Source organism: Plutella xylostella, chromosome 8 (genome assembly GCF_932276165.1).
Source record: "Plutella xylostella chromosome 8, ilPluXylo3.1, whole genome shotgun sequence".
Lineage (NCBI taxonomy): Eukaryota > Metazoa > Arthropoda > Insecta > Lepidoptera > Plutellidae > Plutella > Plutella xylostella.
This window is the reverse complement of record NC_063988.1, coordinates 670,839-698,696: the sequence shown is the minus strand read 5'-3', so window position 1 is coordinate 698,696 and position 27,858 is coordinate 670,839. Positions and strand designations below refer to the sequence as shown.

Genomic DNA, 27,858 nt, shown 5'->3' with positions numbered 1-27,858 from the left:
ATTCTTCTTACCTACAAACATAATTTTTCTTTACCAAAATAAAAAAAATATACATCCATATTCAATTACGATATACATCCGTTTAGAGATTCCTACAAACATATACAATTATTTTGTATCTTCAAACATATTTTAATGGCATCAAAAATATGCCGGCTGTTGCAAAAGTGGTAGATAGACCTACTTATAGTAAAACGGCACAGTGGCTCAGAATGGCCAAAAGTAAAAGCAATCGTTGTTCAGTTAGAGCCCTTTCGGCTTACTTTATCACTTTTGCAACAGCCTGTATAAATCAACACATTCAACATACTATAGTCAGAGATCTGTCATTTGTCTTCATACAGTAAACTTAAGACATACATTAATGTATTTTGTGACCTCATTACGAACTAAATCTTAAAACATTTAACATTAAGACTTACTTTGGAAAATATAACTTCTTAAAATATTAGCGTACCTACCACAGACAACTACATAATAGAAAAGTCAATTTTAATCTCATTGAATTTAGCCAGTATATCCAATAATCCTAATCAAAAGCACGAACGGTGGTTTTCATAATTTCTTTGTTTTCTTAATTTGGTTTTTATCAAAATACTCATAACTATTTAAAAGTCTCAATAAGGCCTCATAGCATCACATGTCAAAGTCATTTTTAAATAGAAAAAAGTAAACTTCACTGTCTATGGTCACTCGCAGAGCCAATCACAGGGCAGGCGAGGCATCTTATTGGCGGGCCACGGGAGGTACCCAGCCGTCTTGAACACCCAGTAGTCGTATGATACCTGAAAGTTTCATGAAAAAGCCGTGTTAAATTTAATATGATTGGGTCATCGTTCGAGAAGTGAAAATAATATTATGGCGTGAAAGAGTCGCCACCTAGCGGTACAATTGTTAAACTACCACACAAATTCGCACTGCTCGAACTGTTAGTAAAGCTCTTACTAGGCTTTCTGTGTGTTCTTTTTACTTTTTGCACCTGACTGTAAAATTATTCCATCACGTTTCACAACAAAACTAGCCTCTATGCCCCCTTTATAACGCCTTTTTCACCTGACAGTAAAATTATTCCATCACGTTTCACACCCATAAAACTTTGTATTTCTCACCTTACTAATGAGTAGCACAAGCGTGAGCACCTCTAACCCGATGATGTAGTAGATGTAGTCCGTCCAGTCGCGCGGGGTGTGGCACACCTGCAAGAAGAACCACCTAGGTTCTCAAATTTAAAAAATTTGCACGGACAAGCAATAAGATATTTTCTGAAAACTCATTAAAAAGACTAAAGCCATGATTGTCATGTTTTGGTGGCGAAGATCGAAGTCAGCTAGAGAAGGTAGGACTAAGAAGGTGTTTCTAAATCGCGCCGAAAATGTAACGGAGGTAATAGGGCGTTGCAGAATATGAGTAAAATGGAGCTCAAAACCGACCCTATGATAAGGATATGAAAAGGCTAGGTTACCTGAAACTCAGCCAGGTCGTACACGGGCCCCAGGCCGTCCTGGCACTCCAGGCTCTTGTAGTCCGTTATGTACTTGGAGTTCTCCGCCAGCCAGGGCTGAGGATAATACAGATACCGGTCAAAACATATTTCCTCAAACATAAATAAAATCCTTTGTGACCTGAATTTGATATAAGTACCTACTTGCATTAGTTAACAATGGAAATTAGGACAGAAGGACTTTATTTTCATTATTACATATTTATATAAAAGGTCATACAGTAGAGTGGACCAAAGTTGTTCAGCCCCCGTATTTTGTAACTTTTTGAGAGTTAGCAACCGGTGATAATTGGTATCAACTTAGAGACTTATTAACCGAAAACACCAAAAATCTTAGTGAAAGAAATATGCAAGAAGCCTACCAATATATCCTTACATTCAACATAAACGTTTGTGAAATCAGATAAGTCAGTAAAAAGTTATTAATTAATAATGCTCTAAGTTGTCAGCCATTTTATACCAACCAACCCCACTCGGAGTTACATAATACGGGGGCTGAATGACCCTCTGAGGCTTTCGATTTGCTATACCACTTTGGCAACGCCTATAGATGGTCGTCCTACCTTGAGTACTTTCTCGGTGTTGCAGTCGCAGTGTATGTAGTTGCCGGCGAGCGACACCGTCGTGTACGGGCCCGTCGTGTCGAACTTGTTGGACAACACGTACGTGTGGATCTGGAAGTTTAATAGACAAGTTAATTCTGCGACAGAAAACGGATGTGAGAGCGTTTTCATATTTTTATCCGCATACATCGTCTGCCATTTGTTTTATCAAAGTGACAACTAGAGGCGCTAGTTTGTATGTAAGGATACGAACACTTTTTCGATTGCGTAAATCGTAAAATATCCAAACTTACACTAAAGGTGACAAGTTAAAAAAACATACAACAAAATAGCTCTGGCCAACATGCAATTCCGTCCTCGACATTCCTCAACTAGCCACGTTTGCTTTTTGTAGGTAGTCGCTATTTAATAACTTACTTGTCAGTTACAGACTGTTAGATATTCCCAAGGATACATAAATTATTAGCATATCTAAAGATATTCTCTATTCCACATTTTAAAGCCCGCAAACCCTCTTTGTTTAATAACGAAGAGCTCTTCGCTATTCCATCTATCCATATGATAAACTATATAGCTCAATCTGGGCTACTGGTGGGATTTTTATGCCAAACAAAACCACCTACCTATAACTTATAACCATAAATACCTATGTCAACTAGTGTACCTAAGAGCAACACCCAACTAACCGTCTTCAGCTTATTATGATTAATGCTGAACAGCATAAAGTTGTCAATGAACTTGGTCCCCTCGAGCTCCACGATGTTGGGGATGTCGTTGTGGTCGGCGATCAGCTGGCGCAGGTGCTCGTACGACGGGTCGTCGCCCACGGCTTGGAGGGAGGTTATCTGGAAGGGGAGAATGTATAACGCTATAGCATAAAAACAAACTATGATAGCTATCTATAGCTATTCAAGTTTTAGAAAAATAATTCTAGATGGCGCTGCACACTGGCTGTCGTACCGCGTTTACATGCTGGCACTGCTGCCGCTACACGGGTTCGTTATCTACGTAGATAAACTTCACTACAATAATGATTGGTGTCGATATACGAGTTTATTGACGTCGATAACGAACCCGTGTAGCGGCCGCAGCCTCGGCCATAATTATCTACGGCCAGCATGTAAACGTGCATATAGCGGTGGATCGCATAGTGTGGCCGCTGTTCGTCGGCGAGGCGGTTACACTCTGGCCATTGGTGACACACAGAATAGCACATTGTGTTCCATGAATATAAGTAGGTACTCTATACTCACATTATTATACGAAACATTCAGCTTCACAGTATTCAACGGTAGATTCAACGGCATCTCCTTCAGGTGCCGTCTAGAACAGTCCACGGCCACGCTGTTGGTGACCTCCCCGGCTAGTAGCTCGAGTCGCTCGGCTACACAGGTACAGACTACTGAGGACGGTTTGATGTTGCGACAGCTGGCGTTTAACTGGGGGTGGTGGAGGGAAGACGTGAGGTTAATCATCCATATACACATTCCTCCATACCGTGATGCATACTGCATACCCCCGAATTCAGGAACGATCAGTTTAGAAGGGGTTCAAAAGCGATTTTTCACGGCATCTTACATAGTTATCAACAGGGAGAATCACGATAAATATAGAAAACAATGATACGATTACGAACAACATCTATTTGTCTCTTACCCCCTATATCCGGATAGCGGAAAAGAAACGATAACATTATTAGTAAACTTTTTATGTATAGTATATCAATTTAATACACAGAAGAATGTGATGATGGATCTACCATCGAAATCAGTCCTTCAACTTCTGAACTGTCTATTGGGATCCCATCTAACTATACATTCCTAGGACGTTTCAGTCTACCTCTACACATAAACAACCCCTCACCTCTCTCTGCACCCTTAAATGATCAATCTGGACAATCTGCACATCCTTGAACCAGTTGAAGCGCAGGTCGAGCGCGCAGTACGTCTTGTTGTAGTTGGCGAAGGTGACGAGCGAGCTGTTGTTGCTCTCCATGGCGCGCTGGAAGTGCTTGCAGGGGAGGTATTTGTTGCCTGGAAAGAGGGGGGAGAGGAAATTATAAGTAAGTAGGTACTCAGATAGGATGAGAGGAACACCTCGGACAAGTCACGCATTATTCCTGATAACCAGTGTAAAAGAGTTGGGGATTGTCATAAAGCTGTATAATTACCAGTGAAAATCATTTTAATGCTGCGAAGCTCGCGGCCAAAATCTAGTGTCAGCTATACATACCTTAAATAACTATCCTAGTTTTATCCTGAACAGTTACCATGCAACTATAATAATCTTCACAGATTATTGTGGTGCTACTTGACAGATGCATATCCAGCAGGGGACGATGACTGATGATAATGATGATATCTTAACTTGTCTTTGCAGCAGTAGAAACTTGCACTTGAAATTAGTAGCGATTCAGAAAAGAATACTCACCAGAGAGATCCACACTAATCTTCCGGTTGCTATGCACCAGGCTCAGCGGGAACTCCGTCAGGTTATTTGCAGACGCGTCGAGAACGCTCAAGTTGTACAGATACGCGAACGGACGAACTGATGGCTGGAACGTGGCGCTCGAGAGGTTATTGTTGGAGATGTTCAGGCACGCGATGGACGAGTACTTGCGGAACTGGCCTGTCGACGGTTGAGGGGTTAATGATAGAGGTAGAGAGGTGGTGCGCTCCCGATAAGCTGAATAGGTAAGTTGGTATTAATGGTGGTTTGAATTTAAGCCCAAGTTAGGACAGGTTGAGTGTTGCTATTTTATAAACATTTATGACATCACAATAAGCTTTAATTTTACACATTATTAATGCTTTATAAGTGTTTAATGTAATTATGAATAGCATTAAAGCTGATTTTGCAAAATACTTAGAGTCCAAAACAATAATTGCACCAGGAACACGCATTATTGTATTACCATATCGACATTTTCAACACTTATTCTTATTACATGACATGACCCCACATACCTACATATAGAATGCAGGGTAACACTTTGCTTGTAGATAATATCGGTACCAAAATAAAGATCAAACGAACGATGTACCAAAAATCCCTTGTCAGAGCCTTATCGAATCAGATAAAATTTATCTAATGCATTTAGGTTTATTATGCAGAATATTACGATAGGGACTTAGATAATATTCAGATAGCTCAACAGGGTATCGATCATTATCGAATGCTCATTTTGACTAACTAGGTAGGTGTGCGATAAGACTAGATTTAGGTCCATCACGTCTCGTTAAATAGAAATATCATTAGTAGAAATTTACACATTTATAAGTAGGTAGTTAACATAGAACAAAGATAACAAATTACAAGGCCCCAATATTCTTATAGGTACAAAGAGACCAAAAAAACCCTACAGCATTTCTCTTGATCCCCACTTTTTGACCACCATCGCCACCCTGTTTTGCTATAGAGGTCATAATTTTTTCATCTTTTCCAACAGTTGCTTGAATTTATATTGTTGATGGTAGTGTGGAGTGTGGAGGTCAAAATGTGATGGCCAAAAAAACTGAAATACAAGCTTTGAAGACATCGACAAACATGCAGCATGCGACACCAAAAAATGACCCTTAAAATAACTAGTTTCTTTACTTACTGCTAAAATTAGTCCTTTTCCAGTCTAGGTATATAGCCTCAGCTGAGGTTACGTGGAAAAAATAAAAATTTACAGTTAGAATAGTGCGGGGGAAAAACGTTAGTTCTTAATGCAGCTAGGTAATCTGTTTATGTAAGTAGATATAACTTTTTTCCTGTGTATTCGGAGAGTACCCGCATTTAAAAAAAAGAAGAATCCAGTGTTACCATCTCCAAATATACAGCAATAATAAGGTAGGGAAATTGGGAAATCAAGCCTGCAAGAATGCTAAGTGATTTTCATTTATTTTACAAGCTATCAAATCAGGAAGTAATAATGATAAGGGAAGGTGAAATTCAAAAGTACTCGTATATGCCAGGTCTTGAAAATGCTGTGTTTGGTTCAAGTATTTTTAAATCTATTTGCAATCACAACTCACGCACATGTCACGCCAACAAAGCGTGCGCTGCGCAATATTGAGGCGCACTTAAAATTTTGTTTACACTTGACATCCGAGCTTTACGCCTCGGGTGGTCGCCGCCACCGTGTAATGAGATCATTACTGATTCATTACACGGTTACATTATATTATTTGTAAGTACACTGTAGGTCAATCGATAGTAGGTTTGTTGATATAATGATATAGCTACGTATTTCAAGACAGTCTGTGACATAAATATGTTTAAGTGTTTAACTAGACTTCAGCTGAAAGCCAGAGTGCATTTGTATTTTTTATTGTGGTAACTACGTACCTACCAACCGTGCCAACAGTTCAGCAGTGTAGTGTAATAAAAAAACTAGAAACTAGATTGTATAACAACTTCCTAACTAATGAAGTCCCTAGTAACATTTCTTCTGGCCTTATCGCTTTTAAATTAGCGGTAGGGTGCCATAGACCGCGCTCCAACACCAATAGCGGGGTTTATGTAGTTGTTTATCTATATTTAGTTAATTTTAACCCCCATAGAGAAATCTATGGGGGTTTAAATTTCGCCCGCACCTGGGAAAAAGACCAACAAAAGCGCTTCTGCTCATTGGTCAAGAGGTTCCATCTGCCTGAGAAAAGGACTTAAAAATGCGCTTCTACCCATTGGTCAACTCAGTTAAGAGGTCCCTAGAGCTTCTGCTCATTGGTCAGTTCGGTTCCTACTACACGTACCGGTGATCTTCCCGATGTTGCCGTCCGTCAGCGCCATGGACGTCAGTCTCCGGTACACGGACTGCGAGATGTCCAGCTCGTCCACCTCCGCGTTCAGCACGTGCAGGTTCGTGATGTTCTGCGTCACTGGAAGAAGGGGGGGTGGAGGGTGAGAAGAGTGATAGGAGGTGGTTGTAGATTTAAGGTTATTAAGGCAACCTTAAGGGCTAGCATGGGGCGCATTTAAGACGTGAAAAAGTTCGCCATCGCGCTCGCGCTTGAGGGTGCGAAAACTTGAAGAAAACTTTTGTCACGTCTTAATAGCGCCCCATGCTAGCCTTTCTAGTACCCAAGTCCCGCGATTCGACTCGCATAGCAACGGTTCGGGGGTTTGCATTCTTCATATGGTTTTGTAAGAGCCTGGGCTTACTACTTCCACTTCGTTCCATCACTGGATAGCCTCACTCACTCGAGACCTCGAGAGGTGTCTACGCGCGGATAGTGAGTGGACCATCAGATGATAGCTCGCTGTTGATATTACGCGTGTAATTCATGTGCCAAGTGGCCCTAATGAGCTGTGCCCCTTAATGTAAACTTCCGACTAAGCGTTAGCTACGGCATTTATATAAAATGTAGGGTAATTTACAGTTTTGCCGATAAAGTGTAATAACTGGAATCAGACCAAAATTAATGGCACGGCAAGCGATATGCAAAACATGACGCAAAATTACGCAATTCTGATCCTACAGAGAAGGGGTGATTAGTTGTGGTTTTCCTCGTTTCCAACAAATTAGATGAATGATTTAATAGCACGGTAAACAATTAAATGACAAGCAAATAATTAAACTAACTGTGCATGTTTAATAGCGGGGGAATCCCCGCATTCTCATTGTCGTTTTTCTTTCAGATAATGAATATTAATTGTATAATTCACACGTTCACCCAAGTCTTCTCTCAGTGCGAAAAGGTCTAAGCCAGGTATCAATAAAATAAGGTTTTGGTTGACTTATGAAGAGGAGAGACCGTGATGAAAGGCATCTCACTCACACCGACATAACTACATAGGACTCCTCGTCTAGCACTCAAATATTAGGTGGAATTTTATAAGTCTAATTCCCGTCAGCAGCTCAATGTACCTACCTAGGAAATCACGAAAAAAAATTGCTGCAGACGCATGGGTACACTGATAAAATTCCAGTCCTGTATATATAAACGAAGTATAGAATGTCTGGCCGAGATTTCTTTAAGTGGTAAGAAAGACATTTGTACCCGAATGAAGTTCCAACTTTTTAAGTTTATTATTTATTTTGTTGTAAAAATAAAGAGTAGGTATTCTATCTATCTATCTATATATGGGTCAAAATCAGAGAGGTGAGCATTTTAGGTTTTCAAATATCTGAGAAATTAAGTTTTATTTTGAAGAAAACTAGCAAGTGGAGTCTGTTGTGGCATTTGTCATGAACATAGCCTGTGATGAGGCACGCACAAAATTGTATATTTTAGAAATTATACCTGTTAATAAGAATAATGACAGGGTCAAGAGTCATTTCGGGAACACTTTTAATTATTTTTTTAATAATAATATAACAAACACGTTTAAGAATCCTTTTCAAGAAGTTGTAATTAACCTTTTCCTAAATCAGAAAATATTATTATTTTGATTTTTCATAATCAAAACACTTATTTTTCAAATTACTCTCCATAAATTTCCAATTTGTGCAAATTTCGTTCCATAATTTCAATTTATTGTATACATTTTTGCACTACGTTATATATTAATAATATAAATACAAAGGTTTCAAGGTAATTTAATGCTGTATATGCAAGATTTAATTATAGCATTACATAATAGTGACTTATTTGCCGTTTTTGTGATGTTCCCGAAAATGATGGGGGTGTTCCCAAAATGACAACGAAGTTCCCTAAATGACGTTGACCTTCCCTAAATGAACGCAAAGCTAGATTTTTGGTACCATTTGGTGTATGAAAATAATATAATCATCATCATCATCATCTCAGCCATAGGACGTGCATGGCTGAACATAGGCCTCCCCTAATGATTTCCACCTTGTCCGATCGGAGGCGGCCCGCATCCAGTGCTTCCCCGCGGACTTGACTATATCGACCGTTCATATCGCGGGGGGCCGCCCAACGCTGCGCTTGCCGGTACGTGGTCTCCACTCGAGGACTCTTCTGCTCCACCGACCATCAGTCCTTCGAGCAATGTGTCCGGCCCACTGCCATTTCAGCTTACTGACTCGATAAGCTATGTCGGTTACCTTGGTTCTTCTACGGATCTCTTCATTTCTGATTCGATCACGTAGAGACACGCCGAGCATAGCCCTTTCCATAGCTCGCTGGGTGACTCCGAGCCTATTCAAGAGGCCTAAAGTTAAGAGACCACGTCTCGGCACCGTAGGTCATCACTGGCAACACGCACTGTTCGAAGACTTTCGTCTTGAGGCACTGGGGAATTTCGTAAGGGCGTAAGGACCTCTACTCACTTGATCTCAATGCTAAAAGACGTACTCGTGCTCGTATAAATGTTCTCAACACTGAAATCCAACACAGTATTCGTAAACATTATGATAGAATCTGGAACAACAAGTTAGCCAAGGTTGATAATCCTAGCTCTGACATATGGCGCATAGCAAAATCACTGCGGTCAAAGCCTACAGTTATTCCCTCGCTGATATCCCCAGATGGAACTGTAGCCTCAACTGTGTCGGAACAATCTGAAATGTTAGCGGATTCATTTTACGCGAATATGAATCTTACCCTGTCCTGGACAGACGACAAGGTCCTGGCTAAGGTTGAACAGTCTATTGCTAAACTTGACTCATTTAACGAGACAGAATTAGAGCTACCAACGAGACCCAAACATATTTGGAAATTCCTCCGCAACCTCAAGCGACGCAAGTCTCCTGGTGACGATAATATCCACAATGCTCTGCTTAAAAATTTGTCACAAAAAGCTGTTGTATACTTGACAAAGATATTCAATGGTTGCCTATGCTTAAACTATTTCCCTAAGGTCTGGAAGTTCGCTAAGGTAATAGCCATCAAAAAGCCTAGTAAGGATGAAAAAACCCCTAGTAGCTACCGTCCCATTAGCTTGTTACCGGCGCTCGGAAAGTTATTTGAGTCCATCATTTACTCAAGACTAATGCAAGTAACGAAGCATCTTTTAAAAAACGAGCAGTTTGGATTTAGAGGATGCCATTCTACTACCCAACAGCTTGCCAGAGTCGCTGAACATATAAGCCATAATTTAAACCTAAAACAATCAACTGGTATGATACTGCTAGATATTGAAAAGGCATTTGACACTGTCTGGCATGACGGCCTGATTCATAAACTAATCCAGTGTGACATCCCTTTAGGACTGGTAAAATTGATAAAATCTTACCTTATAAATCGTGAGTTCTCAGTCTCTATTGGTGATAACACAAAATCCACTCCCAGATTGGTTCCAGCAGGAATACCACAGGGCTCAATCTTAGGACCATATCTGTTTTTGCTGTATGTAAATGACATCCCGATCCAAACTCGTACTAGCCTAGCGTGCTTTGCGGATGACACAGCCTCGTTCACGTCAGCCAAAGACACTGGACTAATCGTTGATCGCCTTCAGCTATCTTTAGATAGTCTTCGTGAATATTTCACTCGTTGGAAACTTAAGCTGAATGAAGCCAAAACGGAAGCAATTATATTCTCTCGTCAGCGGCAAGAGCCTGCTAAACTGCTTAAAATTGGTGACCATACTATTCCATGGAGTAAATCAGTGCGTTATCTAGGCGTTACACTTGACAAGAGACTGAACTGGACGAAACATTGTTCCACAATAAGAAACAAAGGAGTGACCGCTATGAACTCCCTCAGCCCAATCTTGAACCGTCGAAGCAACCTAAGTGCCACTAGCAAACTTCGCATTTACAAAACATTAGTACGCCCTTGCCTCTCCTATGCTGCACCTGTCTGGAGCAGTACTTGTAGCACAAACTATGATGCCCTTCAAGTCATCCAAAACAAAGCCGTTAAAATTGCATTTAATACGCCCTTCTACACCAACCTTCGTCACTTACATATTAAAATCAAGTTGCCTTTATTGCGGGAATTCATATTAAGATTAACACGTAAATTTTATGATAGCAATTCTTGTCACACAAATAGTCTGGTTTCATCAATAGGCAAAACCAATATCAACGAGCTACCTTACATCGACACGTACGGTACCTACCGCTTACCCCATCACTACGCGGCGACTGGACTGGCCGGCCGGTGACTCACGCTCGCCGCACGCCGCCACTGTGTGTATCGCAAAATATTGTGCACACTACCCGCGATGCGCCGTAAGAATGCGTAGGAATTCACATCTTAAATAGCTTAAAAAGCTATCTTTACGCTATGTAATGTAGCTGTTTTGTGTGTCATTTACTTAGTTTATAAGTAATTAGTGTAATCATGTCATCTCCGGCAAAAAATGGTCTTCAACACTAATGAGATCGTACGCATTTAAAATACTGTTGTCTAGTTAGTTCATTCCTACTCTGTCACTAAAATACTTATCGATGTAAATAGCATTAAGTCAAATAATTTGTAAACTTACAAAGGTGTCTGCAGCCTAATTAAGTTCGTAAACCACAATGTCATAAAATAGTATAATATTTTAGTTGTACTGTTTTGTTACCATTATACTTATTGATAATAAAGAATTTTGAAAATCAAAATCAATCACTGGGGAATTTCGGACGTGAAGACGCTTCGTAAATTCCCAAACGCTGCCCAGCCAAGTTGGATTCGCCGAGTGACCTCTTTCCCGAAGTTGCATCTTCCTAGTTGGACTGTTTGTCCAAGGTAGACGTAATTTTCCACCACTTCAAGAATCGAGTTCCCTATAGATATTGAGGTGGGCGCTACCTGAGAATTGGCCATGACTTTCAACTTGTCCATATCCATCTTGAGGCCTACCTGTTGGGAAACCCGATTGAGGTCAGCATTTTGCTTAGGTCTTCCACTGATTCTGCCATATCCACGATATGGTCGGCAAACCGAAGGTGAGAGATGTATTCGCCGTTGATTGCTGAGTTCTTCCCAGTGTAGGAGCTTGAAGACATCTTCCATCGCATTAGTGAAGAGCTTCGGAGATACTTATAATATCTCCTTGTCTCACACCTCTCTGCAATGGAATTGCTTCCGTAGTCTGGTCCTGTACTCAAACTAACATGGTGGCGTTTCTATACAATCACTTTAACACTTCGATATACCCGTAGTCAATGTGACACCGTTGTAAGGCCTTGTTGTCTCGATCGAATCAAAGGCCTTCTGATAGTCCACAAACGCTAAGGTTCTATTCTATTCTCTGTGGGGGTGCAAGTACCTGCACCTGGCTCTCTCGAGTGGAACCTTTGCGCATATCCCCAAGGTCTAAACTGCTTTCCTAAGCTTGGACCATTTCCCACCACGCTGGTCCACTGCGGCTGGTTCACATATCTAGATGTGCTAAATCTAGATATGCAGGTTTCCTCACGATGTCTTCCTTCACCGTAAGAGCGATGGTATACATTGTACTTAAGTTAAAATAACTCATTGGTAGGTACATGTCAGTACCGAGATTTGAACCCGCATCTCTTGCGTGAGACGCGGGCGCTTACCCGACTGAGCTACCAACGCTAAGGTTTATTCGGACGCCTTTTTTGACTTCCTTTTCTCTTCATTTTCATCGTTCTTCATCTTACTCGTACTAAATGGATACCTTAAAACCAAAATTTTGCATGTTTATGGTTTTATAAGCATTAAAGAATAATTTTGCCCAAAAAAATGGCATTTCAGGAACGTAGGCGTCATTTCGGGAACATCTGTCATATACCAGAACGTTAAAGTACGCTTCACACATTTGAAATTAAAAGGTACTTACCAACAAAATCTATTTTTTTTTCGAAAACATAGCACACGCCTTTTGCTTTGAATTGTGAACTTTACACTGCTGCTCGCTAATGCCACCTGGCGTGTGTTGTTTTATTTACATCGACAGATATCCACCACGTTCACGGAATGATTTGATAAACGACGGACAGCATTTGAATAGCCAAAATATGAAGAAGTTTTACTTGTAATAATGTAATTTATACGTATATTCTTAATTTAATTATACTAAAAGCTAATATTAAAATATGACAGTTTTAAGTGGTAGTTTAAAAAAAAAATACTTGTCTGAACTATGAAACATGGTATAAGGACGCATTCCCGGAATGACGATTTAGACCTTTTTTTGTTTAAAATCAAATAAAACTTACCATAGCGAAATAAATATGCTGAGTGTGCTGTAATTATATGCACAGAACCTTTATTTTGAAATAAGTATTTTAGTAATATCATATAATAAAATGAGGAAAAACTTTATCGGAAGCATAATGCTCACCTCTCTGATTTTGACCCATATTTCCTGAAGTAGGTAGTTATTCCAATACTCACTTGTAGCCCCCAACCCCTCCCTCAATCTGAAGCTGTCCACATCACAGCAGAACACGGAGGTGGGGTCGACCAGCTTGCACTTGAGCGAGTCGGTGGGGCAGTCGGCGCGCGAGCGGTGGAAGCAGCGGGGCGAGGCGGGGGGCGGCGGCGGTGCGGGCGTGGGCGGGGGTGGTTGCTGCTGCGGGCAGAAAGGGGGGTGGTTAGAATAGAATATCATTTTATTGGACGTATTTTTTTACTATTATTTGTCTAAGTATATTCATAATATTATTAGTCTACCACCATTTCAAAGGCTCATCAGTCACTAAGGAGGAGAAATAGATGCATGGCATGGTGTACTACGATTTATAATGATCTTAAGAGTATTTCAAGAGGTGAAATTTAATTTTACCTCCACACTGGCAGATGCTTGATTCATGACGTGACGACAAATACGTGTGGTAGCGGGGTAGTAAGTTTCACTTGGATACCATTGATTGGGTAGAAAAAGGCCATTGACTGAGTAACAATCTTGTATTTTACTGTCTCTACACTTTGAGATCTTAGTGATAAAGTATATGAATACCTACACAAATATGGCTGATCTCTATGACCGCAAGTCAGTCAGGTAAGGTTTTTGAACAGAAGGCGCACGGAGACTTCAACGGAGAAGTTTTGGTATTTAGCCTAGAAGCCGTTACTTAATTCACACGTACCTCTCTGTACTTGAGCGCGGCTTGCTCCAGCTCGTCCACCCTGGTCTCGAGCGCGGGCACGAGCAGCAGCAGGCACAGCACCAGCCCCCACGCAGACACCTAACGCAGACAGAGATAATGATGTAGAGGGGTTTTAGAATACTAGCAATAACTATAGGCCTCCGCTGTGTTGAGCGGTGAAACAGGGTACGGTCATGTGCAGAGAAACCTGTACCTCCTCTCATAGTAGCAATGCTTCTGAGAGGGGTCAGATTTTTCCGCCTTATATATACTCTGTCCTATATCCACCAGAGATGTGATACCCATCAATCATATTCATTATAGCATAACATAGGTGGGAATGGATTCCTTTCACAACATAGAAACATAGCTGCAAAACTCTCGTGGATTGGAGTCATCCTGAATACCGAATATCACCAACTGCCTCCTGCGATGAGCGGACCCCGGGTGACCGCCGTCGCGAGGCTGTTTTCAATTGTTTTTGCCGTGTTGTAGATAAGTAACTATACATATTTACTGACTGGCGTTATTCTGACTAGCCAATACTTTCAGCACCCAGAAGAATACCAGCCACCGCTCCACCATATAATTTTAGAGTTACGCAGCGCTCCCTATCTGCCAAATATCAGGACAGTAGTTTCACATCCAGTGAAACTACTGTCTTCCAGAGAAATAACTGAGATCCATGAGCTATGTATTAGCCACCATCATGACGACTTCGTGACTCCGAGTGCTTTGACCGTTCCAGATATTGTTATCCTTCTAAAATAGGCACGCATTATTATGTAAAGTATACACAACACACGACACGATACAATCATGGGTAAGTTATTTAAATTTAGACTTGTTTCCATAATACCTACGCATTATGTAACTACGAGTACATAGTTACTCTAGTGTTAATTATCGCAAGATATTGTGAATATGATGATGATAATGCATTATTAACACTCTTCAAGCTAACTCCAGACATAATAAGTAAGTACAGAATTTGTGTCACGACCACTAGTCTGTAGAACCTAGTACGCTCATTCTTAGGAGTTTTATAAAATGATACCCCATCAGACCCTACTTACTACATTAAACAAAGGTAGGCGTCCACCTATCGGTACCGTAACGTAAGTCCGTAAGTATCGTAAAAAACAGATTGTCAGAAGTTAGAACTGTGAACAAAGAAGATAATGACCTACCTGCAGCGCAAATACTTTCGTCCTAAATGCTTACATAGTGTCATGTCGAGTTAAATTGTATTTTAAACACCCGTTGAAAATTGTTTTTGATGATAAATCACTGCACTTCACTGCAGCCATTCGTCTGCACGTTATTTTCCCCCAACTCCAGTCAGGAATTAAAAGAAAATCGTGTAAAAATAATGTCAACAAGCGACGGAGCGCCAAAAAACATATTTATTTATAAACATTTCAGTAACATCTGCCGGCGAGTGATAACCTTGTGTCGAACTCTTCCCGCAGCCTTGAATAAAAAATATATTATTGGATTGATATTTTACTGGCACATTTTTATTTCTATGATTTCCTGGATGTACGGTATTTTCTAGGATAAATGTTAGGTGCACGGAAACGCAGTACGGTATAAGGTGAACTCCACTTCATAGACCTAGCTTTGCAGCTTTGATATTTTAATTAAGTACTTAAGTAATTGCTGGTTATTTACAAAAACATATTGAATCACCGGATTTGGCGCTACGCTGTAGGTAGAGAATGTAGAGATAGACCATGACTGTTTATCAACTTGGAAAAGTAAAACTCATCAGAACATTTGAGTAGGCACAATCAGATTAACTGTACCTACTTGCCTAACGAAGGAGTAGTAACCTGCAAGGACCGAAAAATATTTGAGGTAACTAAGTACGTTCCATGCAGAACAAACAATAAAAATACATAAATACTAAGTTGCATAACCATTGCTGATGCTCTTAAAATACTAACATTCGTTCAGATATGAAGTACAAATACAGCGATAAGCTAAAAATAGCTCAACGAACAGTCACACCAACGTAACAACTACAACATCTGACTAGATTTTACTAAGTTCATTGTTTATATATCCTAACATCATCATCATTATCATAACCTAGGATTTTTCTTTAAATTCATATCTGCATATTCGTTAGTAACTGATATCGTTCATAAAAAATATACTTAATACTATTAGGTAGGTAGGTATACCTTTAGAATGTTTAGATTTCCCTGAAGATCTATGATGAAATTTTATCAAAGTAGAGTCAGAAATTTTATAAATGGGACACTGCAATAAAATCATTTCATAAAGCAATAATATGCAAAGATAAAAGTGTTGGTGTGCTCTATCATAGAGTAATAAATAGTAGGTAGGTACTATCTATGTAATAGGTACATTGTAATAGCAAGAAGACACAGAACCGATAGACGAGACGTCTGTTTAACTCATCTCCGAGTTAAAATAGATTCCATGTGGTTTCAGATGAGATGAGGTTCACACATGCGGATAACACAATTATCTACATAGGTAGGTACTTGCTACAAAGGTTAATTGGAAGGAAATGCTATTAGCATTAAGTTCGCCTATGTACACCTAAATTGGTTGTGCAATAAAGAATTTGATAATTAAGTAATAATAACTACCTACTTAGGTGACTCCATGTTTTACTATCATAATATAGGTAGGTATAGTGGCCTGCACAGAAACCTGACCCCTCTCAGTAGCAATTGGCTATTATATTATTAGGCCACGGTACATACTAATTAAGTAGGACGCACGAAGGTGTTCGCAGGAAGTAGGTGGGTGACAGAGACATGAGGTACATGAGGGTAATTGAAACCCCGCTGATGACGTGCCCTTTACGTTCATTTAAAACTTCCTCCTTTAATAAATATATCTGCGAGATGATAACTGCATTACCACAAAAGAAGTATAAGTACTTACACAAAGTTTAAGGGATGGAACACCATTAGACATTTTTTTTTAAATACCTATACTAAGTTAAACAGGGTGTTGCAAAAAGGTGTCGCAATACTAAGCCGAAACCTACGTATGCCGTATGCAGCATGTTATCTAAGCTCGAAAATGAAATCAGAATTTCAATATTCGCAAAATACCTATATACATATTATTATAATAAAAAACGACCCTATTTAATACATATACCTACAGGTTGACCTATTATTTAACATAATCCCAAAGAGGTAAGACAAATCGTCATTCTAAGCAACTTTAGTTACTTATATTGGGAAAATTGTGGAAAGCCAAGAACAAAAGTTGCTTAGAATGACGATTTGTATCACCTTCAAACGGGATAACGTTAAGTTCCGAGACACCCTGTACATGATAAGTAGCAGACGCCGGTGGCCTCACCGCGTCCAGGCTGGAGGAAGTACGGAATTGGATAATTGCTGCCACAAGAGCTGAGGCCGCTTTGGGACTCTTGTCTTGCCAGGTTTTAAGGTTAACCCTGGGTTAGGAAAACTATCATACTTAAGTCAATATTTAAATACTTATAGGCATCTCAAGTGCCTTTAAATAAAAAATTAGATACTTATGGCCCTGCCTCTACTTCTTTGTCAAAACCTAAGGGCCTTACCACAAAAAAAATGAAGTAGGTATTTAACGGGTGTTTAGTGCTGTCAAATGCCTACAAAATCTGTCAAATTTCGTTTTAAACACTTGTTAAATAGTGTTTAAAGTTTTTTGTGGTAGCGCAGTTAAAGTCTATGGATTGTTTTCGAAAAACTTACTTTCCGTTGGAAATTGCATGATTACCTGCCTAGTAACTAAAAGGCAAAAAAAAAACATTATGGTAGAAAAAATATGTCAAGACAAGATTTAAGATTTATATAAGAACGTAAACTGTTTGAATAGAAATCAGTTTTAGAAGATCGTGAGAGAATGTTTGTTCAACGAAGTGTGTTTTGTTGGCTCTACTGTGGACTGACTACTGACCGACTTACTTGTGAGTTTATCCACTCCACCTGTTGGACTTGTGAAATTATCATCATAGTTACTTAGTCCTGTCCTGGGTCATAGTCATACTTAGATTATTATTATTATTATTACATACTTTATTGCACAATACTAAATATGTACATAGGCGAACTTAATGCTAACAGCATTCTCTTCCAGCTAACCTTGGGTGTTGTGGAGAAAGTTATAGGTAGTGCGAAAGACTGAGAGGAAAAAGTCAATTTGTTTAAAATACCTATAAACACTAGAATATACTTACTTGTATATAATAAATATATACCTATAAGTTACATACATATACAATACATAAACCTAATACATACTATACTTCACAAAGATAATATATATAATAATATCATCGTCACACTTACATACTACTTACAACAAAACATGTGTATTATATCAGTTAAGCTGATTGTTCTGTTTCTGGAGGTAGTACAGATGAACCTTAGACTTAAAAGTTTCAATGGACTGCGATTGCCTTATATGCAATGGTAACTGGTTCCACAAGCGAACCGCTGACACGGTGAAAGAATCCGAATACCCTGCCGCATTATGCTCTGGGGTACGAAAGAGCAAATTTCTACTTGACCGTTGAGGACGGTCAGTAGAGTCGAAGAATGTGAAGCGTTCTGTTAAGTAAGAAGGGGCATTAGGATTATACACTATACCATAGACTAGGGAAACAATATGAGCATTCCTTCGATGACGGATATTGAGCCACTTGAGTTTATTTCGAAATGTGGAGACGTGATCATACTTACGCAGGCCAAAAATATAGCGAATGCATAAGTTGAGAAGACGGTCGAGTTTATCAAGTAGCTCTTCGGTGAGATCAGGGTAGCACACATCTGCGTAGTCAATAATAGGGAGCAACAAGGAGTTGACTAGCGTAACTTTGGTCGAGTACGGCAAGAAATTCTGCAGTCGTTTTAGTCCATGCATCGAAGCATAGATCTTGCGACTAACTTCAGAAACTTGCAATTCCCATGACAGGTTATTCTGAATGTGAAGACCCAGGTTTTTAACATTGTTACAGTAACTCAAGGAAACTCCATCGAATGTTACTGGTGGTAGTGGGCCGTTTCGCAGTCTAGCCAAGCAAGATAGAAAGAAAGAAAGAAAAAACTTTATTTGACACTGACAGCAATACTGATAAAGTTAACTAGGTACATAAATTATATTTATACTTACATAAATTATTTGCTGTCATCGTCAAAAAGGTGTCCACTCAGCTAATGCAGCGCCTATGGCTAGGTCAAAGGACACTGCGCTGGTATTTTTAATATAAGATGGAGTTTCAGTGTAATAGAAACGTTTCGACAAAATAAGCTTTGTTTTTGTATGTGACATCCCAACGTTAGGTCGATAAGTAACTTTATATATCTATGGTAAGTTGCCGATAGATTCCATTAATTAATATCAAAAGAATCGAGGGATAAATAATGGAAATCTACCCGATCCATGTAATCTCTATGTAAGTAAACTAATACCTAGCCCACACACTTCACAGCTGGAGTCCAATTGAACCTACTTGTCGAGAAATAGACAAACGACTCCATAAAACGATATTTAATATGACCTAGATGGAGTGTCAGCGCAAAAGAGACGGCCAGACGGCTCGACGAAGAACATCGCATTTCTACCACCGAGGTCTTATTTAGAATTAGTTCGGTTAAGAGATTTGGGACTTTATTCTTTGATACAATGGTTGTCATTAGGTTAAATTTAAAACAGTTTGACAATAAACAAAATGTTGTACAGTGCGACAAACTTATCTGTTCCGGTAAGAGCGAACTAAATTGATCCATATCTCATTACTTACTAATGAATTGTATATTGTTAAAGATTAGATGGGTTTATTAACACCGCAAGAGTGAATTAACAATACGAGCAAACTTAAAATCGCCGGAACAGATAAGTTTGTGGCTCTGTATATTTTGTATGTCATCACCATGACTTTGTATAATGCACCATCTGGTTCGTATATTGTTAATCTAAGGTAGTATCGTATAGGTAGAGATGGAGGTATTTACTGCTCTAGTTTACCGACCGGCAAAACAAGCGATTGTTTGGCTGAATTCAATTTCGGACCACACCCTGCCATATGCCAATACATACAAGCCAATTGATACATATTGGTCTCTTTCGTATACTTCTATACCTAGCTCCTTATTTGCCCTGTAGAAGTAGTTAAGTACTACCCAAGTACCTACCTACTAATACCAACTACTTACACGCTAGGTTCCTAAGGTGTAACTATTTAAATATATGTATTACTTATTATGTTGAAGATGCTCATCTTCGGTGGTGGTAGGTTATATTTATTTATTTATATTTATCTGTCACTTTTAGGAACCTTTTGTATTCTATTCTCTGTGGGGGTGAGGTGGCTCTCTCGAATGGAACCTTTGTGCATATCCCCAAGGTCTAAACTGCCTTCCTAAGCTTGGATCATTTCCCACCACGCTGGTCCACTGCGTATTGGTGGGTTCACATATCTAGATGTGCTAAATCTAGATATGCAGGTTTCCTCACGATGTATTCCTTCACCGTAAGAGCGATGGTATACATTGTACTTACTTAAATTTACAGAACTCATTAACTCATTGGTACATGTCAGCGCCGGAATTCGAACCCGCATTTCTGGCGTGAGAAGCGGGCGCTTACCCGACTGAGCTACCACCGCTCCATTATAGGTTTTTTTTGTTAACTGTAAGTACCTTACATTACACACCATACCATCCTAATCCTAACTAATATTATAAATGCGAAAGTAACTGTGTCTGTCTGTCTGCCTGTCTGTTACTCTTTCACGCCAAAACTACTGAACGGATTTGAATGAAATTTGGTATACATACGGTCTAGACCCTGGGAAAGAACATAGGCTACTGTTTATCCCGGAATTCCCACGGGAAAACTTTTTAAGGCGAAGCGAAGCGCGCGGGAACAGCTAGTACCCAATAAAAGCGTGTAGGTAGGGTAACGTAACGTACCTTGGGACGCTTGTACCTCGGGACATTGATTGTATTTTAAAAACCGGCTAAATAAACACATTCAAATTCTACCCTAGGCATAGTATTTTACTCGCTTGACAAAACTAGTGAGTCTCGTGATCATACCAGCATCGAGTGTGTGGTGAAGACAATATGAAGTTTTTTGGAGTCAAAAGTAGCTTTTGTATAGTTTTTTGTGTTGCTTTATCTCATTGAGGCATGCTCAAAATAAAGACATGGATGTCACGTATAACTTTTCAGTTATTTAATTTTATGACATGGCAATTATCTGAAAGATTCCTAAATTAAAAATAAAGATATTTAAATTTTGGTTAAAAATTGTTTTTTTGTACCTTGGGACACGATTAAATTTGTACCTTGGGACACTGTTTCCTATGGCTTTGTACTATGAAAAATGCAAACATCTAAATAACGCCTTATATATCTGTTCTTATTAATGCCAGAGTGAAACTAGACAGAAGAGAGATGCAGTAAATCAATAAGAACAGAGATATAAGGCGTTATTTAGAAGCTCGCATTTTCCATAGTAGAAAGCTATAGGAACCAGTGTCCCAAGGTACAAACGTCCCAAGTAGCAAAAATATGTGCAATAAAGGTAACGGCCACGTTCCTGTTTTGCTAATATGTGCTGTAAAAGTCCCGTAATTAGTCGAATAATGGTCGCGGCAGCGCTGTCTCGACGCAAAAAGGGCACAAATTATACAGCAATTCAGTGCTATGAAAGTCGAGTGATTGTAACCAAGAAGCTTATATAGTAGGTTAAAAGTCGAGTAAAAGTAAACTGTACCCAATTTAGGGCTGTCATAGCAATTTTGTTGCAGCTTCTACACTAAGGGTGCAGTAACAGCGATGTGGTGCTCATTAATCGACTAATAAGTAGAATAATAGCTGTCGAGTTGCTACAACTCTTCATTTTTGTGGGATAAATGCAACAAAATTACTTTTTCCCCACTATTTAGCTGAATTTTAGTCACACTGTTGCAGAAAAATATATGGAAGAAAATCTGTGGATTATTGTGACTGATCTATCGTAATGACTGATTACAAAAGCATAAAGGTAAGTAAGTCTCCATTAATAACTAAATGAGTTATTACTAGTGCAATTTCTATTGTTACATTTTACACATTCGTATACGAAAAATCTTAGGCGCATTTAACTTTATCGATAAAGTAATAGGAATTCTTTAACATATGTTTAAGGGCTACGTTAAATCTTTCTTAAAAAATAGTAAATATGGTCAAAATTAATTAAATAAATTATAAAAATAAAATAATAGCCATGTTTGTTCCTATATCGCTATTACAGCACTATTAATCGATTTTTGATGCAATAATAGTTACAATGTTGCACTAATAGCAAAACAAGCAGCCATCATTAAATAAATTTAGGGTTCCTCAATGCAAAATCCTTAGCTTGACTAACCCGAGTTGGGATGAATGTCATTTGATGTATTTTATTAAATGTAATTAATTAACGATTGGTTCATATTTGCTTCATTTCATACTTAATGATAAATTAGCAACTATATAATTATAAAAAAAAACTTCATTTTCTTCACACGATGAAAAATTTATTACATTGATTTTCAGAATAGAATATAGCAAACATTTAAATGTGATTGATTGATTGCAAAGCAAGCAAGTATACAACTTGAATAAAGCAGAAAAGACACTAATCACGCTTTTTTTCCAGAATGGTTTTCAAGATTGTGCAGACAATTGAGAAGGGAGGATATGTTTTATGGACCGAGACACCAGGCCCACGATTTGTTCAGTTGTTTTCTGTGGAACAACGGAACCACTTGACGTTTCGGCCATCGCACTTGACGAATTTTGAGACAAATACTTTGTTTGAACCTTAGTTTGAATTTTTCCGTATCTTTGTTTTAATTTTCTTTTTTAATTTCCATGACTTGTAATCCGTTTTATCACGTAATAAAAAAATGAATGTACAATGGAATTATTTATTTGCTTGTCACATTAAAATACTATAAACTGTATAAACGTAACCAAAATGCTGTTACTGAATTATTTATCGAATTAATGTGCCATAAGAGCATTTCAAATAGTATGTGAGCTATTACAGTTATTTGAAAGCTTTTATTCGAAATGTCGATTAATGAAGCTATAAGAGTTACAATGATGCAGTATAGTAAAATAAAATCTTTTATTCAGCAAATTAGATCCAAATAATACAATGATGAGTAATAGTTCTATAATAGCAACCTGAACAATCAATAAGCGAATTAATAACTCTTAAAGCTCTCTTTCAGCACTAATGTGTGCGTTAAATAAAATAAAGCAGCTTTTATAGAAATGTCGAATAAACGGGCTATATAGGTCGAATATAGGTCGAGTAGATGTGTATTCGACATTGTTACAGCGCAAATTAGATAAAAATGCTTATTAATAGCTGTACCACTTTTATGGCACAATCTAGTAAAATTTCAGCCATAAATCGATACTTATTCGATTTTAAGTGCTATAAATGGGCCCTTATTCGACCATTTTGCTTGTTGGGGTGTAACGTACCTTGGGTCAAAACAAGCATTTTTACTTTTATCTTAATTTAATAAAATCTGACCACACTAAAGCTTTAGCACAAATACTAGTGATAATAGATTATATATCCTACCGAATAAAGAAAATTTCACATTAACATCTTATTTCTACGCTGCAATAGCTTCATTCAAAGTTGGGGTAGTCGAAAATGTCCCTAGGTACGTTACGTTACCCTACCTACTATGCCTATTTATTGAGCAGAGTTGCCGTTGCCAAAGTGTAGGGTAGGTATGTAGCGTCGTGCTGTGATGTTGACTCAATCTACAAGCCTAAAATCGTTTAGCAAACATGATTGTGTTGTGTATGTGCGTGTTACTTAGGTAGGTAGGTGGTATTACTAGCTATAGTAAATAGTATTCGAGGTAGACATTTCCATAAGCTCCAAGTGTTGCTAATGATGCACAAATTTAATATAGGTACCTAGTTGTAGACTCTTCTTATTCTTGCAATATTGTTTTACCTTGGAAGATATTCCAAGGACCGAAATACTTTTCGATACAGCATGTAGTTATTTATAAATACAAAGCCTTCAATGGCCGTCATAGACAATATTAAGTATTTAAGTAATAATTATTATTATTTCGACCATGATAATTATCATCATATCAATATTATTATGATGACATTTTGTAAGAAACTGAACAAAACGATCCGTATATTATTTAAAAAAATTAATGAACGGAATATCAGTTCTGTGGTGTTACAGTTACTAGTGATGTTCGCGGCTGTCGTTGTCGATATCGATCGATAGTTCCGGTACCGGTACTAATCACCATGATAATCTTTACAATAACAAACGGTGTCAATGGTCTGTAAGTATTATATTCGCAACCCCCAACCAAAATAGGACGAAGGTGGTACCTAGTGTGGTGTGTCTGTATTACTTTAAAGTAATAAATAAGTACTTATAAAGTTAATTTCGCAACCATTGGATCTTTTGATGCTGACTCTGGTCCAAGGAAAAAAACATGAGTTTATATGACCATGCTTAGGTAGGTACTTGGTTAACATATGCCAGCAGTCACTCATATCATGAGACAAACACAATGAATGTTTGTGTAAAGAAATAAAGACTCGTACTACAATGAGCTTTGTCAAGGCATTTTCCATGCCAGAGGAGGTTCACGATCGACAAATCGACATGCAGCATTAAATAATGCTACCGACTACAATAACATATAATGTACCTACCTAAGTGCCACACAATGAAACGGTGACGTGAATTTCATATGTTTATTTAATTAAAATATTTATTTTGGATAAACATAAATATAATAAGTGTTATAGGTACAAACCTACAAAGCCTAATAACATTATCTCAAAATAACAATATTTAAGTACTTATTTACTTGCAGACTCTATGTATATTTTAAACTTGCTGCTAACTTTATCATAATCAGCCCATGATCCGCTGCTATACATAGAGCTTTCCCAAGGACCCAAGGAGCAACAAAATACTCTATCCTCGGCATTCCTCATGCTATCTGTCTAAGGTCGTCGGTCCATCGAACTTAATAACATAAATACGTCTATCTACTGAGCAAGTAGGAACTATACAAGTATACAATATATAATATACAATACAATATACAGGTAGAACCAGCTGCAGTGTGCGAACCTGATAGTACTACCAGTTTTATATTTCTGCTCAGTATTAAGAGGATGAAATTCGTATTTCTGGTTTTAAGAAATATATACTTTGTTGTTGTGGGGATTAGTACCCTACCATATTTTTTTGGTTACTACAGATATCACAATATCTATCATTCAAGACAATCATGTATTTTTTATAAGTAGGCACTTAATTATAAAACTAAAAATAATATCATTTTTAAAATTTAATAAGTAATTAATTAGTGGACTTAAGTACCATATTCATATAATTGTAACTCATTATTTACGCACTCATGACACAGTCCATGATAAAAACATGCATGCATATCACGAAGATTCAGTTAAGCTCCATTTACGACAGTATATGACGTTGTTTCTCAACAGTTCACTTATAATTTTATTGACTCAATGATACTTTCTGGTATCTAATGTAGTCTATTTAATTAGTACTTATCATCATGATCTTGTTTACTTTTACACTGCGAGTAACTGGTGGATTTAATTTGTGAAGTGATTACGCTAAATGGTAAATAATTAGTCAGTAAAAAGTTATTTTTTTCAATATTATAATGTTAATAATACTATTATAGTTATAACTTACAAAAGTTATAAATAACTGTGGGGTAAACAAGACAATTATAAGAATATTTAGTAGCAAATAAGATTGACAGTGGATATGTTATCGACGAGCAATGAAATAAACCTGTATAGAAATATGGAACAAAGGATGAGTACACAATTTAATTGCTTACTGGTTTACTTGGGGGAAATACCTACTAAATAAAATGCGCCCCAACCCAACCGACTTCGAAAGTCCCAACCAAGTTTACGTAAAGTAGGTTTAATTATAAAAAAAAATACAAGCATTTTTTTTAACTTGTTGTCAATTAGGAAGTTATTCAATGATGATCATTTAGCGTAATCTTAATCACAGTCCAGTTGACTGATGACACCGGTTAGTCACCCGCTAATTGTTGGGCGGCTAATGTAATTGTGTCCGCTCGTTACAACCACTGATGTGATTGACATATCATAACATAACGCAACTGTTATTATTGTCACACGTATTAGGATTATGGCAGTGTGGTTATGGTGTTGAAATAAGCTACTGTAATTAAACGAATACTGTCGAGTTGACATGGTATAGTGACACTTATGATTTACAATTGTTACCTAGGTATACTATTATAACTACCTACTTACGTTTTATTTACTTAAAAGGTTTAATAGTAGAAGATACTTTTAATGATATTATAAATAATGAATATAATACAATGTAATATAATATAATATAATGTATAGGTATTTACTTATAGAATTATATTTTTTATTAATTTGATGAGACTGAGTATGTAAACTTAAGTTTGTGATAAATCTAGGAACATAAATATAATATTAAATACACTAATAAGGAAGTGTGTAATATGCTAACAATAAGTAGTGTAATACTACCTACTTGATATCTGCAAGACGGTAATCTCAGTTCTATTTTTAGCGAAATAAAATACATAGAAGACTCATAAATAACTTATAAATACATAAGTATATATTACTTATAATTTGTAGGTATCTATATTATGTAGATAAATATTTCTATAAAAATAAATGCTTTACATGTAGCTTTTGTAACCATCATGCGTTCAAACAAAACATGGCTTTGTTTACTCATAATTTTGCTGACACAGACTTCATAATAGGTAACGCAAAATTCATTAGGAGGCATTAAATATGTAAGTAGGTAGTTACCAACCTACAAAATGAATGCATTTTATGTATTTCATTGCAAGTTCACGTCTTTTTATTGAATTTGAATTGATAACTAAATAACTGATAATAAATTTTATTAAAAGGTTTATTTTTGTTTTACTGTCATTATGTTATATGTCATGAATTAGACCTTAAAACCTAGCTATAGGTACTAGGTACCTAGTTCTAAAATCACACGCACATGATTATTTTATTGCAGCAGATAAATATAATATGTCGGTAAGTATAGCAGTCACCTAGAAATCTGGGACATTGCCAGTTCTTTGTTTCCTTGTCTGATTGGAAAAAAATATTGCAAAAGTACAAACGAAAACAAAGCGAACAATCATAGGTCAGAAATTGAGGGTAGAACTACTCAATGTAGGTAAAATGCCTGTCATTTTTATATTATGTAGGTTCCTATACTAAATAAAATAAAAATGTTTTAAAATAATATAAAAGTACTTACATCAAAAAAACTGAAGTGTTTACTTGTCATTATTACACTCACACACAATTTATTGCCAACACTCAGAAGACCACTCCAAAACTAAATCAAACAACCTTTGGTACGGAATTGCATAAATATTAGCAGTTAGATGCAACTTTCCAATGCTAGCGGAATGTAAAAAATGCTGCATTTGCGCGCCACCGATGCCCAACGGTACAGGAGAGCATTTTTCACTTTTCACGCAACAAGGAATCACAACACAAACACACAAACTTGTAAAAATTACTACGACCGCGAAGCTTTGACACTTGCCGCTCTAAACACATGTACGATGTCTAAATCCGACCAACTCCAACTTGGCAAAACTAAACTATACAACAAAAGTGAGTTTACCACCAGCCGCGCTCCGAGTATACCTAGCTATACGCGTTAACAAGATAATACCGCGCTGTGGTTAGACAGAGACAGCCTATATGAGTTATCACTTGGACGTCTTGCAGCTTTGCTTCATAAGTGTAGGAATGTGAAAAGGGACGGATATATGGCGGCTAGTTTCG

General features: G+C 37.8%; 1 protein-coding gene across 1 annotated transcript; it reads right to left on the bottom strand.

The window, feature by feature from the left end:
• Nucleotides 1-29: 29 nt before the first annotated feature.
• Nucleotides 30-27,725, bottom strand: LOC105384308 (protein halfway). Its single transcript, XM_048622757.1, has 12 exons — nucleotides 27,320-27,725; nucleotides 13,952-14,050; nucleotides 13,257-13,434; nucleotides 6,804-6,929; nucleotides 4,495-4,692; nucleotides 3,928-4,097; nucleotides 3,318-3,503; nucleotides 2,751-2,909; nucleotides 2,065-2,175; nucleotides 1,463-1,558; nucleotides 1,110-1,196; nucleotides 30-785 (listed from the first exon to the last, which is right to left on the bottom strand). The coding sequence occupies exons 1-12, from the start codon at nucleotides 27,347-27,349 to the stop codon at nucleotides 690-692; spliced, it is 1,536 nt and encodes a 511-aa protein (XP_048478714.1). The 5' UTR covers nucleotides 27,350-27,725; the 3' UTR covers nucleotides 30-689.
• Between the last annotated feature and the right edge of the window lie 133 nt (nucleotides 27,726-27,858).

Bases quoted from the DNA above. Each gene is read 5' to 3' on its own strand.
- LOC105384308 (XM_048622757.1), bottom strand. From the start codon at position 27,349: ATGACAAGTAAACACTTCAGTTTTTTTGAT. The intron at 14,051-27,319 runs GTAAGTACTTTT...TGTCTGCGTTAG, and splicing joins AACACTTCAGTTTTTTTGAT to GTGTCTGCGTGGGGGCTGGT. The intron at 2,910-3,317 runs GTGAGTATAGAG...CTCCCCTTCCAG, and splicing joins TGAATGTTTCGTATAATAAT to ATAACCTCCCTCCAAGCCGT.